Source organism: Diospyros lotus, chromosome 2 (assembly GCF_014633365.1).
Source record: "Diospyros lotus cultivar Yz01 chromosome 2, ASM1463336v1, whole genome shotgun sequence".
Classification (NCBI taxonomy): domain Eukaryota; kingdom Viridiplantae; phylum Streptophyta; class Magnoliopsida; order Ericales; family Ebenaceae; genus Diospyros; species Diospyros lotus.
Window position 1 is genome coordinate 34,370,385 of NC_068339.1, and position 20,266 is coordinate 34,390,650.

Genomic DNA, 20,266 nt, shown 5'->3' on the forward strand with positions numbered 1-20,266 from the left:
CTGCGCAGTGAGGCAAAGTCTCCATCTACGATTTATCTTTTTTGTCGAAATTGAGGATACAAGCAACGAGGGACTGCGCAAGGGCGATAATCCCCCCAAAAAATATTTTGAAATCAAATGAATTATTGTATGAAATGTGTCAAAATTATTTTACTTTTGATATTATTTTAATGATGAAGAATGTCATGATTACTTATTGATGATAATTACCATGTTGAATTTCTTTGATGGAAAATACTCTGATAATGAAAAATATTTTCATGTTATCTACATGTTCATAATGAAAATAAAGTATATATTCTTGAAAATAAAAAATGAAAAATCCATTTATTTGCAAAATATCTAAAATGGTTTTGAAATATTGCTATCCAAAGTCTTTATATATTTTATTGATGCCAAACGATGAAAGTCCTAAATGTTCTTTCAATATAAAATCTTTTGTGGAAAATATTTTTTTACCCCATGTAATCGAACAATTTCCTGGATGTAGAGTCAGACAACTTGTTCGACACCCATAATACTTCTTACAGGTAAGAAATATGCGGACTTTGTTAGTCGATCTACAACCATCCAAATAGCATCAGCCTTCTTTGGAGTTTGGGGTAAACATATGATAAAGTCTGTCATTACATGCTCACATTTCCATTTGAGAATTTTCAAGGGTTGCAAACTCCCCGATGACTTTTGATGCTCAGCTTTTATCGTCACATTTTCTTACGAACTTTGCCATGTCTCTCTGATCATGATATATCTTGGTGGCTCCAGGGTGTACTGTATATGGTGTCCGATGTGCCTCATTCAGAATTGTTATAGCTTCCCAAAGGCCATCACATACACTCGTCCATTCATTTGAAGTATTCCATTACGATATTCAAATCTCGGTTGCTTGGGTTGTCCATTCTCATCAATTGACTGCTCCAAATTTCCTTATTGAGCTATATCTTGTTTAATTTTATCCCATAGACTTACTTGCAACTGTATCTACACTACAATCGTTGTCTTATCATACAGTTCTGCGTTGAGGGTCAATTCTACAAATTCCTCAATTAGAGCTTGTAAACTGACAGCCTAACAAGCTCCCAACACAAAACTCTTCTGACTTAGTGCATTTGCCACCATATTTGCTCGCCTAGGTCGGTATTGGATGGTACAGTCGTAATCCTTTAGAAGTTTCATCCATCGATGTTAACGAAGATTTAAATCCCATTGGGAGAAGATATAATTTAAACTCTGATGATCCACATATATAAGAAATTTCTCTCCATATAGATAATGTCACCACAGTTTCAAGGCATGTACCACAACTGTTAATTCTAAATCATGCACTGGGTAATTCTTTTCATGAGGGCGTAGTTATCAAGACCCATATATAATTACTGTCTCGTGTTGCATCAGCACGCATCCCAATCCTATTCCTGAGGCATTTGTGTATACTTTATATCCTCCGGAACCTTGAGGTATCCCCAGAATCAGTGTTATTGTTAGTCTGAACTTAAGTTCTTATTGTAAGTTGATTACTGATCTTATCATATCCCTTGATTGCATACTGATTCGATGCATAATCCAATAAAACAATGACAAAATCGAAATAGTAACAAATTCGTTACATGGCAGAAACGATAACAAATTAAAAAACATTCACAGAAACTAAACCGTTCAAGGCTTGAGATAACCTGATCGTTTTGATACCACTGTTGGAAACCACGACCGTGCAACCTTTGATTCTATATGTTTCTGATTCGCAGAGATGCAAGCGATAACTCTTCTAAGTAGTCCACATGATCGGCTCTTTCCACAACGTCCCAAGTTGTGTTCACAACTAGGATAGTTTTTGAGAGAGAGAACATGAAAAAACTTCTTCTTTTTCTTCTAAGTGTTTAGAAGTGACATATTTATAGAGCACAAAGCCCTAATCCTGCCATAATAAAACCCTAAACGTTTTAGGGCCAAACCTATGTGACCCCTTAGTCCACCATTAGACTAGATGTAGGACTCAACTCTATTGTGTTACTTTAGGGCCCAACTTGTTGATTTAATTTAAACACATCTCATGGGTTTCTTAATTAAACTCTTTAATTAATAATTTTAGAATTAATCAAATTAATTCTAAAATCCTTACATATCATGGTTGACGTCTAACAACATACAATGAATACCTAGCCAATGATAAATATATGCGGACCTTTTCGATTACAATTACCGTTCAGTAAAATCCTTTCATCAGTCAATGTCTCGATTGAAATTAGGGTATGGTTTTATGTCGAACCCTAACTATTTAATAACTAAGTATACATTCCAAATTTATGACTTGATAGCCACCTCACCTTGGCCAAGGATTTATATATTCATGAAATTATTGGAATACATAGAACATCATCTTATTTGTACAATAAGTGACGAATCATTTATTGACATTCATAAGCCTTCATATGTGACAAGGTCACGCCCAATGACAGTTTGTTAACGATTCCTTTAGAATCCAAATAGCACCAAGACGTAACTAGTCAAATATAAGACTACTATGATGTCTCAGTTCTAAGGACCAATTTGCACAATTGCAACATAAGAATTTCAATTCGACATTAAACAATAATCATTACGAATTTTGTAGCAAGTCAGTTCAGTGTACTTATTCTTCTAATAAGCACCCACATATATGCACTAGTGTCCTCACACCAATGTTCATGAAACAAGATATTTTCTCAATTGAGCATGTATCATATGTGCTAGTTTATCCAAGTTATTAGTGTCCATTCCTGATAACTCTATGACTATGAACATTTAAGTTCAAGGCTTATAAGGGATATGTTTGATGATCATCATTTCTATGAACGACCATATTCCATGAGCCTATTTGATCTAAGGATTTTGTCAAGTATAGATTGCAATAAATAATGACATCAATTATTAATGACAAATAACACATAATGCCTTTGAAACAACAATTGATTAAATAAAAAAATCACAATGAAAAGTTTGATCATTTACATAAAATATAATTGGCTTGTGGGGCATATCACAAATAGTACCACAACTGCTAACTCTAAATCACGCATTGGGTAATTCTTTTCATGAGGGTGTAGTTGTTAAGACCCGTATGCATTTATCGTCTCGTGTTGCATCAACACGCATAGAGATGACAATCATGAAACATATTCATTACAAGTCTTGATTTTAAATGTTCCTAGTCATAGAGTTATTAGGATTGAGCACTAATAACTCGGATAGACTAGCACATATGATGCATGCTTAATCGGGAGAATGTCTCGTTTCATGGACATTGGTGCAAGGACACTAGTCCATATATGTGAGTGTTTATTATAAGAATAAGTACATTGAACTGATCCGCTATAGAATTCCTAACGGTAATTGTTTAATGTCGAATTGGAATTCCTATATTGCAATAGTGGAGATTGATTCTTAGATTTGAGACATCATGGTAGTCTTATATTTGACTAGTTACACTTTGGTGTTTTTTTGGATTCTAATGGAGTCATTGACAAACTATCACTGGGCGTGGCTTTACCACATATGAAGGCTTGTGAATGTCGAAATAAGATTCATCACTTATCGTTAAGATGAGAGGATGTCCTATGTATTCCGATGTTTTCATGACTGAGGAAATCCTTAGGCAATGTGAGATGAAAATCAAAACGTATCAAGACATAAGTCTGGAATGGATATATAGTTATTGAATGATTAAGGTTTCGTCATAAAACAATACCCTAAATTCAATCAGGACATAGATCGATGAAAGGATTTTACTGCACGGCAATTGCAATTGAAAAAGGTCCGTGTTTTTCATCGTTGGCTAGGTATTCATGGCATGTTGCTAGACGTTAACCATGATATGTAGGGTTTTATAATTAATTTGATTAATTATAAAATTATTAATTAAAGAGTTTAATTAAGAAGCCCATGAGAAGTGTTAATTAAAAATTCCATGAGTTTAATTAAAGAGTTTAATTAATCTAATAAGTTGGGCCTTGATATAGTCCAATAGAATTGGCCCTACATCTAGTCTAATGGTGGACCCAATGGGTCACATACTTAGATTGAGCCCATTCCACAATTAAAATGAGAGAATTAGCCCAATGTGATTGAGGGCCAGACCTAAAATGTTTAGGGTTTTTCCATGACGTGTCTAGGGTTTTTAACTCTATTTATATGCCATTTAAGAAGTTTCAAAGGAGAAAAAAAAATTTCGTCTCTCAACAGGCGCCTAGGGTTGCTAGAACTTCTTGAGGCGTCCGTGGAAGGATCGATCGTGTGGACCGACTTGGAGAAGATCGCGCTTGCACCTCTACGGATCGTTATCAGGTAGAATCGAAGCTCTACATGGTTGGCGGTTCCTAATAGTGGTATCAGAGCATTCAGGTTATCTCGAACCTAGAATCGTTTTCGTTATTTTGCGTATTTGATTCAATCTTTGATTATGGCAACAACAAATCTGTCTCGTTTTTATTCTGCCATGTCTTGATGGATTATTTATGCAGTAACGAGTCCTATATTGTTTTCAATTCTGCCATTATTTGATGAAGTATTTATGTATCGAATGAGCATGCTAAGATGGTAGATAATAAGTTCAGTGATCAATTTTTAATGGGATATGAAACTGATGCATACAAATTGTTTGAATCTGTCATTATGATGTTGTGTCTTTAATACTTCGAATCAGTTTGTTTTGAAGGGTTAAATAAGATCTGTAATCGGCATGTAATAAGATTAAAACCGATACAGATGATGGGGTCGATTTATAGAGCAACATTTTTGAATGGAAACGGTTTGATATGATCAACTCGAGATCAGTTTTTGTTCGAATAGCAACACTTGATATGATCAACTTGAAATCCAAAAGAGTTTTGTTATCTGTTCGAACAATTTATTATCTGTTTTGATATGATCAATTCAAGATAATTATCTAATCGAACAACAGCTTTCTGATATGATCAAAATCGAACAGCTCTAAGTGTGTGTTAGGTTTATGATATGATCTTAACCAAACGCCAATCGTTTCTGATATGATCTTATACGAACAACATATTGACTGTAAGGATTCTAATATGATCTTATCCGAGTTATACCGTCGGGGGCGCTACCCCCAAACCCCCATATTCTACAGTACATAATCTGTTATGTGTATTATAAATGCAAAGGTTGAAAATCTGCTTTTATACATGTCTATTTAAGTTGTATTCAAATGTTATGTATATCGCATGAGATGGTCTTATGATTTCTAAGATGCATGTTCATAACATGTTAGAATAATTATGTATGAGATGCATGCTTATGATAAATTTATTTATGCAATGTGTTAAACGCATGTATTGTGATCTAAATGAAAGATTTAAAAACCCCGCTTAAAATTGTTTTAAGTATAAATATTAAGTCGTAAACGGCAAAGTCAAAAGAGTTTATTTTCACCGTGGCCTTCCATCATTGGCATATAATATGAGGTGTTACCATGTTTGATATGCATTGCCAATATTATTTGGGGCATACTAAGTATGGAAATCTATATTATATGTTATGCATGTTGATGTACATTAGGTGATATGTAGAAATACTATCGTCAATATTATTTGGGGGTATCTTTATTTGTCATACTTGTGTTAGTGATGGTTTAACTTAACATGTTTTGCATAAGAGCATCACTAATATTTGAGTTTATGCAAATATGAGGCAAAATAGCTTGAGGGTTACATGAGATGTAATTTGGTAAGACCTACCTTTTAAAATTACTATAAGAACTACGATATTATTCGAGTTTACGGTAAATTTTAATTGGGTCTCAAACCCACTAGAAAGCCTATGTATTTAAGCTTTTTGAATCTTATCTTGAGGGTGCTAAGATTTGATTAAAATAGTGAGAGTATCACTTATGACAAAAGTCCTTAATCATATGTGAATGTAATTGATTGAATGTTTAAATGTATGATCATGCTTATCTTTGCAGATTTGTGAAATAAAAAATGACTAAGAATCCACTTGCAGGTTTGCTAGACACCAACAAGTTGACAGGTCCCAATTATCTAGATTGGCTGAGGAATCTCAAAATTGTTTTGGATTTCGAAAAAATAACATATGTATTAGATAAGGCCCCACCTGAAAATGTTTCCGAGGCATCCACCCTAGAGGAATTGACTACTTGGCAGAAGTGGAAAGATGATGATCTTCAGGCTCATTGCTATATGATGGCATCGATGTCTAATGAGCTGCAAAAGTAGCATGAGAACATGGAGCATGCAGTAGAGATCCATTTGCATCTACAAGAGTTGTATGGTGAACATACTAGATTTTTGAGATATCAGATCTCAAAGGAGTTTTTCAGGGCCCGTATAACGGATGGTGAGTCAGTCAGTACTCATGTATTGAAAATGATAAACCTGGTAGAAAAGCTTGAGTCTTTGGATGTTGTTATGGATAATAATCTATATGTAGATCTTATCCTACAATCTCTTCCTGATTCATTTCATGATTTTGTCATGTATTTCAATATGTATAAGCTTAAGACTACTCTTCCCGAGCTTCTTAACATGTTGAAAACTGCTGAGATGACAATGAAGAAGGAGAAACTTGTCATGCTTATTGGTTCCTCACATTCCTCAAAACCAAAGAAGAATTAGTCAAAGCAAGGTAAAGAGAAGAGTTCTCAAAAGGGGAAGGTAAAACCTAAAGGTGGAGTCAAGAAGGCAAAACCAAGTCCATCAGAGAAAGGAAATTGCTTCCATTGTGAAAAGCTTGGGCACTGGAAAATGAATTGCAAAACTTATCTTGCTGAACTGAAGCATAAACGTTCTGATTCAGGTATGTACTTTGTTGAAATTAACCTTCCAGTTAATGATGCTTCTTGGGTATTAGATAGCTGATGTGGTAGTCATATTTGCAATGATTTGCAGTTGATGACAACGAGCAGGATACTAAATAAAGATAAGGCTTCTCTACGGCTTGGGAATGGAGCAAGGGTTGCTGTTATAGCCATAGGGACAGTTTATTTAGTTTTAGAATCTAGAATAAAGTTAGTTTTGAATGATTATTTTTATGTGCCAGGCATTATCAAGAATATTATTTTTATTCCTATTTTGGACAAGGAAGGTTTTAATTTTAATATTTCTAATGGAGTTTGTTCTATTTTCAAAAATAGTTTTTTTATATGGTACTGGTGCATTGTCAAATAATTTGTATACTGTTCAAACTAATGATTTCATGATTTGTCTACAACAAAGTAACAAAAGAAAGGCTGATGATCAAAATTATGCTTACATGTGGCATCTAAGGTTAGGTTATATATCCAAAGACAGGATAAATGAGTTGGCTAAAAATGGGTTGTTGAACTTATTTGAGTTATAGTCACTTCCAACTTGTGAATCATGTCTTGAAGGAAAGATGATAAAATTACCATTTGTTGGACAAGTGGAACGTGCATTTAACCTATTGGATTTGATCCATTCAAATGTCTGTGGGCCACTAAATGTTAGTGCAAGAGTTGATTTTTCATACTTCATTATCTTCATCGATGATTTCTCACGGTATGGCTATGTGTACCTTATGAAGCACAAGTCAGAAGCATTTGAAAAGTTCAAAGAATTCAGGAATGAAGTAGAATAACAAACAAGAAAACGTATTAAGGTCCTTCGATTTGATCGAGGGGCAAAATACTTGAGTACAACATTCATTGATCATCTTAAAGAGAATGGGATTCTCTCCTAGTGGACTCCACCAGGAGCACCACAACTCAATGGAGTTTTTAAACGAAAGAATCGAACTTTATTAGATATGGTTAGATCCATGATGAGTTTCGCTGATCTTCCTTTATCTGTTTAGGGCTATGCTCTTGAGACAGCTGCCCATTTGCTAAATAGAGTTCCCTCTAAATCAGTGCCTAAGACACCATATGAGATGTGGTTTGGTAAGACACCCAGTTACAAATATTTAAGAATATGGGGGTGTCCTACCTATGTCAAGAAGACAGTGGGAGATAAGTTGGATACTAGATCCACTAAGTATATGTTTGTGGAATATTCAAAAGAATCAATTGGATATTATTTCTTTCATCCCCTTGAACAAAAGGTGTTTGTTTCAAGAAATGCCACTTTTCTAGAAAAAGAGTTCCTATTGGATGGGAATAATGGCAATATGATAGATCTTGAAGAAATTCAAGAATCACAAACTACTATCCCAGAACAAGTGGAAGTAGAAAATAACTTTGAATCTCAAAGTATACAATCTCCACGTAGATCCCAAAGGATCTCAAGACCTCCTGATAGATATGGTTTCTTAGTTTAGGGTAATGATGATAACCTTCTATTGGATAAGGATCCAAGAACCTACAAGGAGGCGATATTTGATATTGACTCAGAAAAATGGATAGAAGCTATGAAATCCGAAATGAATTCCATGTACTCTTAACAAAGTGTGGACTTTGGTAGATCCTCTTGAAGGTATTGTACCTATTGATTGTAAATGGATCTACAAGCGAAAGCTTGGAGTTGATGAAAAGGTAGATACCTATAAAGCTCATTTGGTGGCAAAGGGTTACACTCAAACTCAAGGTATTAATTTTGAGAAAACCTTCTCACTAGTTGTGATGCTTAAGTCCATTCGGATTTTACTTGCCATAGCTACATATTATGACTATGAGATATGGCAAATGGATGTGAAAACAACATTCCTTAATTGTGACATTAAGGAGGATATTTATATGGAACAGTCAGAGGGATTCATATCCAATGGAAATAAGCAGAAAGTCTGCAAGTTTTAAAGGTCCATTTATGGACTAAAACAAGCTTCCCGAAGTTGGAACATACGTTTCGATGAGACAATCAAATTGTTTGATTTCATCAAAAACTTGGATGAACCATGTGTGTACAAGAAGGTCAGTGGGAGTGCAGTCACTTTTCTGGTGCTATATGTTGATGACATACTACTCATTAGGAATGATGTAGGTATGTTACAAGCAACAAAAGCCTGGTTATCTACTAATTTCTCTATGAAAGATTTGGGCGGAGCATCTTTTATTTTGGTGATTAAGATCTATAGAGATAGATAAAAAATGATGCTTGGTTTGTTCCAATCAATGTATATAGATAAAATGTTAAAAAGGTTTAATATGGAAGGATCTAAAAGAGGATTTCTTCCAATGCGCCATGGGATTTCTCTCTCAAAGTCTATGTCTCCAAAGACTCTAGAGGAAAGGAAAAGAATGGCATTTATACCCTATGCTTCTGCCATAGGTAGCATAATGTATTCTATGTCTCCAAAGACTCCAGAGGAGAGGAAAAGAATGGCATCTATACCCTATGCTTCTGCCATAGGTAGCATAATGTATGTTATGCTATGTACTAGACCTGATGTCGCACATGCTCTGAGTGTCACGAGTAGATATCAGTCTAATCCAGGTGAGGAGCATTAGAAAGTTGTGAAAGGGGTTCTTAAGTACTTGAGAAGGACGAAAGACACTTTCATGGTTTATGGAGGAGGAGAACTGAAACTGGAATGCTTTACAGATTTAAGTTTTCAGTCCGATGTAGATGACTCAAAATCTGTGTTTGGTTATATATTCACCCTTAATGGTGGAGCAGTTTGTTGGAAAAGTTCCAAACAAGAAACAACTGCAGATTTTACCACTGAGGCTGAATATATTGCAGCATCAGATGTTGCAAAGGAAGCAATTTGTATGAGAAATTTTATCTCAGCATTGGGAGTGGTTCCTACTATTGTTGATCCAGTTCTAGTGTACTGTGATAACAATAGTGCAATTGCTCAAGCAAAGGAACCAAAGTCCCATGAAATATCCAAACACATATTGCGGAGATATCATTTAATCCGCGAGATAATTGGTCGAGGTGACGTCAAAATGGAGAAGGTTGCATCAGCAAATAATGTAGCAGATCCCCTCACAAAGCCATTGTCACAGCAAATATTTGAACGTCTTCTTGAGAAGATGGGCTTAAGATACATGGAAAATTGGCTTTAGGGCAAGTGGGAGATTGTTAGAGTTATGCCCCACAAGCCAATCATGTTTTTATGTAATTGATTATACTTTACATTGGAATTCTTTATTTTCAATCAATTATTACTGCAAGGCATTATGTTTTTTATTTGTCATTGATGGTTGTCGTCATTATTTATTACAATCTATACTTGACAAAGTCTATAGATCAAATAGGCTCATGGAATATGGTCGTGCATAGAGATAAAGATCATGAAACATATTCCTTACAAGCCTTAATCTTAAATGTTCCTAGTCATAGAGTTATTAGGATTGGACACTAATAACTCGGATAGACTAGCATATATGATGCATGTTCAATCAGGGGAATGTCTCGTTTCATGGACATTGGTGTGAGGACATTAGTGTATATATGTGGGTGCTTATTATAAGAACAAATACACTGAATTGACCCGCTATAGAATTTCTAATGGTAATTGTTTAATGTCGAATTGGAATTCCTGTGTTGCAATAGTGCAGATTGATCCTTAAACTTGAGACATCATAGTAGTCTTATATTTGACTAGTTACGCGTTGGTGCTTTTTGGATTCTAATGGAGTCATTGACAAACTATCACTGGGCATGGCTTTATCATATATGAAGGTTTGTGAATGTCGAAATATGATTCATCATTTATCGTTAAGATAAGAGGATGTCCTATGTATTCCGATAATTTCATGACTGAGGAAATCTTTGGCCAAGGTAAGGTAAAAATCAAAACGTGTTTTGATTTCACCTATCAAGTAATAAATGTGGAATGGATACATAGTTATTGAATGATTAAGGTTTCGTCATAAAATCATACCCTAAATTCAATCAGGACACAGATTGATGAAAGGATTTTATTGCACGATAATTGCAATTGAAAAAAGTCCGTGTTTTTCATCGTTGGCTAGGTATTCATAGCATGTTGCTAAACATTAACCATGATATATATTGTTTTAGAAGTAATTTGATTAATTCTAAAACTATTAATTAAAGAGTTTAATTAAGAAGGCTATGAGATTTGTTAATTAAAAAGCCCATAAGTTTAATTAAAGAGTTTAATTAATCTAATAAGTTGGGCCTTGATATAGTCCAATAGAATTAGCCCTACATCTAGTCTAGTGGTGGACCTAAGGGGTCATACACTTAGATCAAGCCCATTCCACAATTAAAATGAGAGAATCTGCCCAATGTGATTAAGGGCCGGACTTAAAGTGTTTATGATTTTTTCATGGCGTGTCTAGGGTTTTTAACTCTATTTATATGCTACTTAAGTTGGAAAAGGAGAAAAAAAATTTCGTGCCTCTCAAAAGGCGTCTAGGATTGCTAGCACTTCTCGAGGCGTCCGTGGAAGGATCGATTGTATGGACCGACTTGGAGGAGATCGCGCTTGCACCTCTACGGATCGTTATCAGGTAGAATCGAAGCTCTACACGGTCGGTGGTTCCTAACAACTCATACTTACTTTTGTGTTATTCCAAATAAGGGGAAAGCTAAGGAAAAAGGGTGAGCCCAATGAAGCTTGATCCTTGTGAAGTAGTGATGTGCACAAAGCAATTTTGACCAAAAGGTCCATGGGAATATTTTTTAGGGATAAAGATATTAGTTTAATTTTATTTTCAAATTTTAGTTGCAACTTTTCAAATGTATGGGTGGTTAAGCCCTAAGTGTTCGATAAATGAATGGTGTTATAAATATTATGTTTGTAACATCTCAATATTTTGAAAAATTAATTTTTATATTTAAAATAACTTATTTATGATTTATGAGTTATCTGTGGGAGTTCACTAGTGGAGGGAATGATGGAGAAGAATGGGTTGGCAGAAGGTAGGAGACTGTGTTGGCAAGGAAGGGAGAAGAATGGGTTGGCAGAAGGTAGGAGACTGTGTTGGCAAGGAAGAATTTTAAATAGAAGATAATGGAGAAGAGTGGAAGAAGAATTTTAAATAGAAGATAATGGAGAAGAGTGGAAGAATGGACAGTGCGCGTGCATATTCATATATTTATGTATATATTATATATTATAATATAATTTATATATTATTAAAAAAAGAAATGCCCCCCTCCTCCACGACCTTTCTCATCTCAATTTAAAAAAAATATATATATATAATATAATAATATAATATAAATAATAATAAAAGAAAAGGTTGTATGCCAATCATCTCCTCCAGTGTTACTTTCTCCCATATGGTCTCACACGCGCGCGCACGTATATATATATAGTATATATAATATATAATATTATAATTAAAAAAAAAAGACAATCAACAACTTCTTTTAAGTTGCAGTGCATTGGACACGACTTTTTCTCTCTCCTCGAATTGTTGAGCATTGTGGTGCATTCTGTTCCTCTGTTTTCAATGGTCTATGTTTCATTGTAATTTCCCTTCTTCTCTATTTTTCTTGTTTGGTTCATTGGAGTTCTCTTTCAGGCTTATTTCAAAATAGTAAAGGAAAAATATTGAGGCAAGTTCTTAATCTCTTACAAGTTTATATGTCTTTTTGAGGCAAGTTCTTAAATCTCTTTTCTATTTCAATAAATTTATTCCTATCATTGTTAAATTTATATTTTTGAAATTTTTATTTTCGAATAAATTTGATATTATGATTCTGCCTACCCCATTAGTCTAATCTTATTAGTTTTATTGGAATATTCGATGAATTTTGTTCAAAAATCTAAATAAGGTTTCGATTTGTCCTATATTTTTAAAGAAATTATGTTATTCTTTTAATGATCTATGCTTTTGTATGGAATCATAATTATTTCATAATATTCTATTCAAACGATATGTGTAACTTCATAATATATATAAGTCTAATTATTTAATTTATTAATATTATTGAGACACTAGTGTTATTGTAATGTCTAGATTGAGTATTTAAGGTTAATAAAATATTATTATAATACTAAATACGTATCTTGTGTTATATTAAAAAGAGAAATAATAAGAAAATAAAGAAAAGCAAGACAATCTAAGAGTAGGGTGGTCGTGCATGGTTTGTCTATATATATAAATATGTAATATATGTATTATATTTATATATAAATGTTATATAATATTACCTATAATAATTGAAAATTTAGTAGAGGAGACAATATGCAAAGGCACATGATTTTGCTTGGGTGCATCAAATTGTAAATTTAATCTCCAGGTCCAACTGCAATATACATACATATATATGTATAAATGAGTAGTATATATATAAACTATGTAATATATATTATATTCATTATAATTATATCAAAAAGGAGGAGGAGGTGCATTGCACGGCTTAGATATATATATATATATATATTATTTTAGTTCAAAGTAAAAAAGGGGAGGATGGACAGTGAGATATGTCTAGAATATATAAATAATATGTTATGTACCTAGTGCCTTCTTCTCCATTTAGTTCCTTCCTTCCACACATGTATTATGAAATTAAGGTATGCATAATATATGATATTGCAATCTATCAAATTGAATGTCACGATGCTTCATAAATTGTGTTGGTAGTTCATGTGTAAATTAATTAAAATTTATGTTATGGTTGAATGTCATTGAGGTTATTAATGCTAAAAAGATGCATCCATGACACATTTATGTTATGGTTGAATGTCATTGAGGTTATTAATGCTAAAAAGATGCATCCATGACACGATGATATGAGTAATATATGGTCATACATGATTTATTTATATGTTTATGGATTGTCTATATGTGTGCATGATAATTATTTTATCATTATTATAATGCGCGCAACGGACAATGCCAGTGGGGTATACTCTTAAGTTCGGTAGACACTACATAAAAATTGACATTTAGCAGTTGTTTTCAAAACCGCTGCTAAGTCGGCCGTCGCAGAGCTTTTAGCAGTGGTTTTCAACAACCGCTGGAAAAACTGCCGTTAATTATATTTTTTGCTGTGCTTTAAAAAATCACCGCAAAATAAGTGATTTAGCAGCAGTTTTTATAATATTTAGCAGCGGTTTTCAAACTGCGGCAAAAAATTAAAAAAAAATTAAATTTTTATTTTAGCGGCAGTTTCAAAACCGTCGTGAAAATTAATAAAAAAATTAATTTTTTTATTTTAGCGACGATTTCAAAACTACCTTAATAATAAAAATTAATTTTTTAATTGCCAAGTCCGCTCAAGCGTGGCTAGCCTGGCCCGTGCCCGGGCCTAGCCCGCATGCGCGCGGAAATTAAATCCCAACCTTCCTCTCCCAAAATTTCGAACCTAGAATCTCAACTACGCGCGCGTATGCGCGAACCACCTGATTTGCGAAGCCTCCTTGACGTAAGTCTGACTAAAGGAAGAACTTCGATCCACAATTTAATGTTTCATGTTTATATTTGTAGGTATATGATAGGTACGTATTTTTAAACCTTAGTGCCAATATGACTTATGTGGGCCTAAGAACAATATGTGCGCATTTATCAATGTTTACATTTTTATATGATATGATGAAGTATAGTGTGGATGTGTTTAATGTAAATAAGTAAATCTATTGCTTGCTTTGATTCCTGTTAATTCCCGTCTCTTTTAAAATTTTACTTGCTGAGTCTTGTGGCTCATACTTGCTTTCACATCATTCTAGGTAAAGGGAAAACAAAGGTCAAGGGTGAGTCCAGTGGAGCTTGATCCTTGTTAGGTAGACTTATGTACAGAGCAATCCCGACCGAAAAGCTCTTTGGGAGTATTTTGGGTGTAGGGGCAAAATTGTTATATTTTATTATGCTAAACTTAATTGAACTTTTTGAAAATTATGGATAAATAAGCCCTTAATGATTGTACTAGATGAATTTATGATTTATAATATTTATTTTGCTTCCGTTGTGTGATTAAAAAAAAGAGAATTTTTTGACTCATTAGAATGTTAGCTTATGTTGTTTAATAAGAAGGATGTGAATGTTTTTATTTAAGTCATGTTTATGACAATACTCTTGGCAACTTCCTTTCTGATTTCCCTTGGCGGGATCTCTAGGAGTGGGATTACCACAAAACCAATATAAATCTTATATGTTGATTTATTTCTTACTTTAGACTTTTTCAAGTTTTGAAAGCTTCATTTTACACTTACTGCTCTGTTGCACTAAAATCTCATTTCAAGTAAAATTTTATAAATTTTAAATCAATTTTTAAAACTCCCAATTCGCCTTCCCTTTTGAGTGTGATATGACATATTTGACTAAACCTAACAATTAGTATCATAGCTTATCTACTTGTTTTCCAATTTTAACAACCTAAGGAGGGATTCATGGCATTCATGAGGGTTTTCATGTTTAAGGAAGGTTATCCTATAGATAAGCCTTCTTATTTTGATGGATGGTTTATGTTATGATATTTTGAGAAAAAGAATTTATATTTTCTTAACATCCATTGATTTTATGATTTGGAATTTTAAAATGAAAATCTGATTGGAATGAAGATAACAAAAACTGTTTTGTTTTAAATATCAAAGTCATGAAAATTTTGTATCAAGCTTTAAATGAAAATGTTTATGCAAAAATTTTGAAGTGTTTAACTACTATGAATATATTGATACATTTGATTCTTTATATCGATCTAATGAAACTTGTGAGCATGTTGGTGAAAGTATGCAAGTTGAAAATCTCTAGAGTTACCAACAAACAAAGGAGAAATACAACTTCCATGTCTCAAGAGGAGAAAACTCAAATTTAAACACGTGTCTCATGGTTAAGGAGAAGGAGAAGGTAACCTCTACTTATTACTTATACTGTTGATGATGATGGTAAGGATGATGAGTTTTCTAAAGAAGAGCTGTTATGTACCTAGTGCCTTCTTCTCCATTTAGTTCCTTCCTTCCACACATGTATTATGAAATTAAGGTATGCATAATATATGATATTGCAATCTATCAAATTGAATGTCACGATGCTTCATAAATTGTGTTGGTAGTTCATGTGTAAATTAATTAAAATTTATGTTATGGTTGAATGTCATTGAGGTTATTAATGCTAAAAAGATGCATCCATGACACATTTATGTTATGGTTGAATGTCATTGAGGTTATTAATGCTAAAAAGATGCATCCATGACACGATGATATGAGTAATATATGGTCATACATGATTTATTTATATGTTTATGGATTGTCTATATGTGTGCATGATAATTATTTTATCATTATTATAATGCGCGCAACGGACAATGCCAGTGGGGTATACTCTTAAGTTCGGTAGACACTACATAAAAATTGACATTTAGCAGTTGTTTTCAAAACCGCTGCTAAGTCGGCCGTCGCAGAGCTTTTAGCAGTGGTTTTCAACAACCGCTGGAAAAACTGCCGTTAATTATATTTTTTGCTGTGCTTTAAAAAATCACCGCAAAATAAGTGATTTAGCAGCAGTTTTTATAATATTTAGCAGCGGTTTTCAAACTGCGGCAAAAAATTAAAAAAAAATTAAATTTTTATTTTAGCGGCAGTTTCAAAACCGTCGTGAAAATTAATAAAAAAATTAATTTTTTTATTTTAGCGACGATTTCAAAACTACCTTAATAATAAAAATTAATTTTTTAATTGCCAAGTCCGCTCAAGCGTGGCTAGCCTGGCCCGTGCCCGGGCCTAGCCCGCATGCGCGCGGAAATTAAATCCCAACCTTCCTCTCCCAAAATTTCGAACCTAGAATCTCAACTACGCGCGCGTATGCGCGAACCACCTGATTTGCGAAGCCTCCTTGACGTAAGTCTGACTAAAGGAAGAACTTCGATCCACAATTTAATGTTTCATGTTTATATTTGTAGGTATATGATAGGTACGTATTTTTAAACCTTAGTGCCAATATGACTTATGTGGGCCTAAGAACAATATGTGCGCATTTATCAATGTTTACATTTTTATATGATATGATGAAGTATAGTGTGGATGTGTTTAATGTAAATAAGTAAATCTATTGCTTGCTTTGATTCCTGTTAATTCCCGTCTCTTTTAAAATTTTACTTGCTGAGTCTTGTGGCTCATACTTGCTTTCACATCATTCTAGGTAAAGGGAAAACAAAGGTCAAGGGTGAGTCCAGTGGAGCTTGATCCTTGTTAGGTAGACTTATGTACAGAGCAATCCCGACCGAAAAGCTCTTTGGGAGTATTTTGGGTGTAGGGGCAAAATTGTTATATTTTATTATGCTAAACTTAATTGAACTTTTTGAAAATTATGGATAAATAAGCCCTTAATGATTGTACTAGATGAATTTATGATTTATAATATTTATTTTGCTTCCGTTGTGTGATTAAAAAAAAGAGAATTTTTTGACTCATTAGAATGTTAGCTTATGTTGTTTAATAAGAAGGATGTGAATGTTTTTATTTAAGTCATGTTTATGACAATACTCTTGGCAACTTCCTTTCTGATTTCCCTTGGCGGGATCTCTAGGAGTGGGATTACCACAAAACCAATATAAATCTTATATGTTGATTTATTTCTTACTTTAGACTTTTTCAAGTTTTGAAAGCTTCATTTTACACTTACTGCTCTGTTGCACTAAAATCTCATTTCAAGTAAAATTTTATAAATTTTAAATCAATTTTTAAAACTCCCAATTCGCCTTCCCTTTTGAGTGTGATATGACATATTTGACTAAACCTAACAATTAGTATCATAGCTTATCTACTTGTTTTCCAATTTTAACAACCTAAGGAGGGATTCATGGCATTCATGAGGGTTTTCATGTTTAAGGAAGGTTATCCTATAGATAAGCCTTCTTATTTTGATGGATGGTTTATGTTATGATATTTTGAGAAAAAGAATTTATATTTTCTTAACATCCATTGATTTTATGATTTGGAATTTTAAAATGAAAATCTGATTGGAATGAAGATAACAAAAACTGTTTTGTTTTAAATATCAAAGTCATGAAAATTTTGTATCAAGCTTTAAATGAAAATGTTTATGCAAAAATTTTGAAGTGTTTAACTACTATGAATATATTGATACATTTGATTCTTTATATCGATCTAATGAAACTTGTGAGCATGTTGGTGAAAGTATGCAAGTTGAAAATCTCTAGAGTTACCAACAAACAAAGGAGAAATACAACTTCCATGTCTCAAGAGGAGAAAACTCAAATTTAAACACGTGTCTCATGGTTAAGGAGAAGGAGAAGGTAACCTCTACTTATTACTTATACTGTTGATGATGATGGTAAGGATGATGAGTTTTCTAAAGAAGAGCTGTTAAATGCTTTTAATGAGTTATATATTCGTTTTGAAAATTTTATTTGAAAAATAAAACTCTTCAAAGTCAACTTGACTCTTTATCAAATGTGTTTGAAATTTTATAATCAAAGAATGAACTGTTCTTGTTCCTTCCTGACCAAGAGGGGGACAATCGAAGGCGGGGCACGGGCTCCGATGACGGATCTATCCGGGGGGCAACTAGCACCTGCAAGCACTCTGACGGTCGAGTGAGTAAGAGAGTAAGATGAGGTAGTGTATTAGTAGGTTAGAGGTGAGAACATACCTTGGCTCTGAAGAGAGCTGGTTGATATAGGAGGAGGAGATGTCCTCTTGCATGCATAAGACATGCGCTTGCAGGTGATGGGACTGGCTGTCTAGCGCAGGTGGAGGTTTCCAAGTGGTAGCATGGTAGCGACATGACCCTCATTAATGTGGATGTGATCCATCATTAATAAGGATGGGATCTGAGATGGCTGCGCGAATATCCAGTGGGTTTGCAATGATGCCGCGGCAGGCTGGCGCTGGGTCTAGAAGGGAGATCAGATTGGGCCGAGGTTAGGCTTGAGAAGGGGCCGAGATTGGGCCTGAGGGGAGGGCTGAGATTGGGCCTGAGGGGAGGGCCGAGATTGGGCCTAGACAATCCACAGCCCCCTAGGTCAGATGCTCGAGTAACGAGCGTTCGAGTTAGAAGAATGGAGCTTGAGCGATTTGTGTGCGACTATTTTGGAGAGTTGGATTAGGCGAGGCCGAGGTAGCTGGTTGAGCCGATTTTGTTTTGCTGGGGTGACAAGTTTGAGTTATTTTAAGGTTAGCCTAAGACGAGTAAGTGGGGCAATATGTTTTACACGTCGGTCTGTGTCACGCATGGCCTCGAGATTCGAGGGTGCTTTTCCTGGAAGGTAAGGGTGCTATTGGGGCGGTAACTGGTACTCGCTTGGATGCGTGATAGGTGGCAGCCTGGTGATGGAAGATCTGTGGGATGCGTCGTGGGTATTCTTCGGTGGTCTTCATAAGGATCCCCCATTTGGGCCAGAATCTCCTTGCTTTCTCGGTAATAAAGAGAAAGGGACGGTTGCGGGGGTTTTAGCGATCTTTACCAGTGACGGTTTTCTCGATCGCCATTTGTGCTTGTGCATTTTGTAGGGTGAATGGCCTTCGCATACGATAAGAAAGACATTAGAGAAGAGATGGACATGCTTTGCAAGGAGGGAGGTAGAGTTGTGTCAGGCTCCGTTTCTGTAAAGAAAGTGGCCGGGAAGGCTCCTGTTGCACTGGCACCCACTGCTCCTCCCGTGCAATCTACCGCCATGGTTGCTAAGACTATGACTTCGAGCGCAGGCTTTGGGGAACTCACAATTTTTAAGGAGCTAGCTCGGCATATGAAGAGTCAGAAGGGTCCTGATGGGAAGACTCGATTACCCGGTGGTTCGCATCTTATCGAGAGTGGCGGCCTGGCTTTATTTCAGGATCCTGAGTTTCGGAGCGACCTTTTTATTGATGCCTATCTCAACCCGTTGTCGAATCGAAGAGGTTTACTAGGCACTGGGTCACCCGCTACATTTCATCAAATCAATCACTAGGTGCTCCAACTTGCCGCGGACTGTCGCCTGCTCGAGGAAGATGTGACGACTCGCATCTCCAAGATGAAGGCGGATCATGAAGAGGAGTTGCACCGGATTCAGGGGTTGATAGGCGAGGAGGTTAAGAAAGCTATGGAAGCGGTTGCTCTCGAGGCGAAGGAGTGGGCTGATGAGGCTGGCTGCACAATTGGTGTTCTTCAGCTGGACCTGGAGGCTGTCGAGACAGAGTTGAAGAAGCGGGTGATGGAGGTGGTATTGGCTAAATCTAAGGTGACAGCAATGGGGCGAAAGCAAGGGCTGAGGTGGCCGCTGCCCAGTCCGAGGTAGCGAAGGCAAGGACGGAAGCGAGGGGGTTAAGAAATGATGGGTATGAAACGGCTCTGTCCGATGTGCGAGCTGCTTTCCCGGAGCTAGATCTCTCAAGTGTTAGGTGTAATACCCTGGAACTTGATATAAAACTTGGATGTTGTAATGGAAATTATAGTAGCAAAATAAATGGTATTTTGATTCAGGGCATTAACGTA

The 20,266-nt window shown here is 35.1% G+C and overlaps 2 protein-coding genes across 13 annotated transcripts in view; both read left to right on the forward strand.

Annotated features, from left to right (window-relative positions):
* Window positions 1–17,175, forward strand: part of LOC127794289 (transcription initiation factor TFIID subunit 12b-like) — an 80,217-nt gene extending 63,042 nt beyond the window's left edge. For 4 of the 12 annotated variants that reach the window (XR_008021606.1, XR_008021614.1, XR_008021619.1 and 1 more), the window contains one exon: window positions 9–428. The gene's annotated coding sequence lies outside the window, so the exon portion shown is untranslated. Of the gene's footprint in view, window positions 1–8; window positions 429–765; window positions 1,137–5,994; window positions 6,808–6,899; window positions 7,132–14,565; window positions 14,764–16,972 lie in introns of those variants that run through there. The other 8 variants (XR_008021598.1, XR_008021610.1, XR_008021618.1 and 5 more) reach the window with 4 other exon arrangements.
* Window positions 6,237–6,626, forward strand: LOC127794782 (uncharacterized). Its single transcript, XM_052326031.1, has one exon. It carries the CDS (start codon window positions 6,237–6,239, stop codon window positions 6,624–6,626), a length of 390 nt encoding a protein of 129 aa, XP_052181991.1.
* Window positions 17,176–20,266: the final 3,091 nt, after the last annotated feature.

Coding starts and splice junctions, on each gene's coding strand:
- LOC127794782 (XM_052326031.1), top strand. CDS start 6,237: ATGGAGCATGCAGTAGAGATCCATTTGCATCTACAAGAGTTGTATGGT.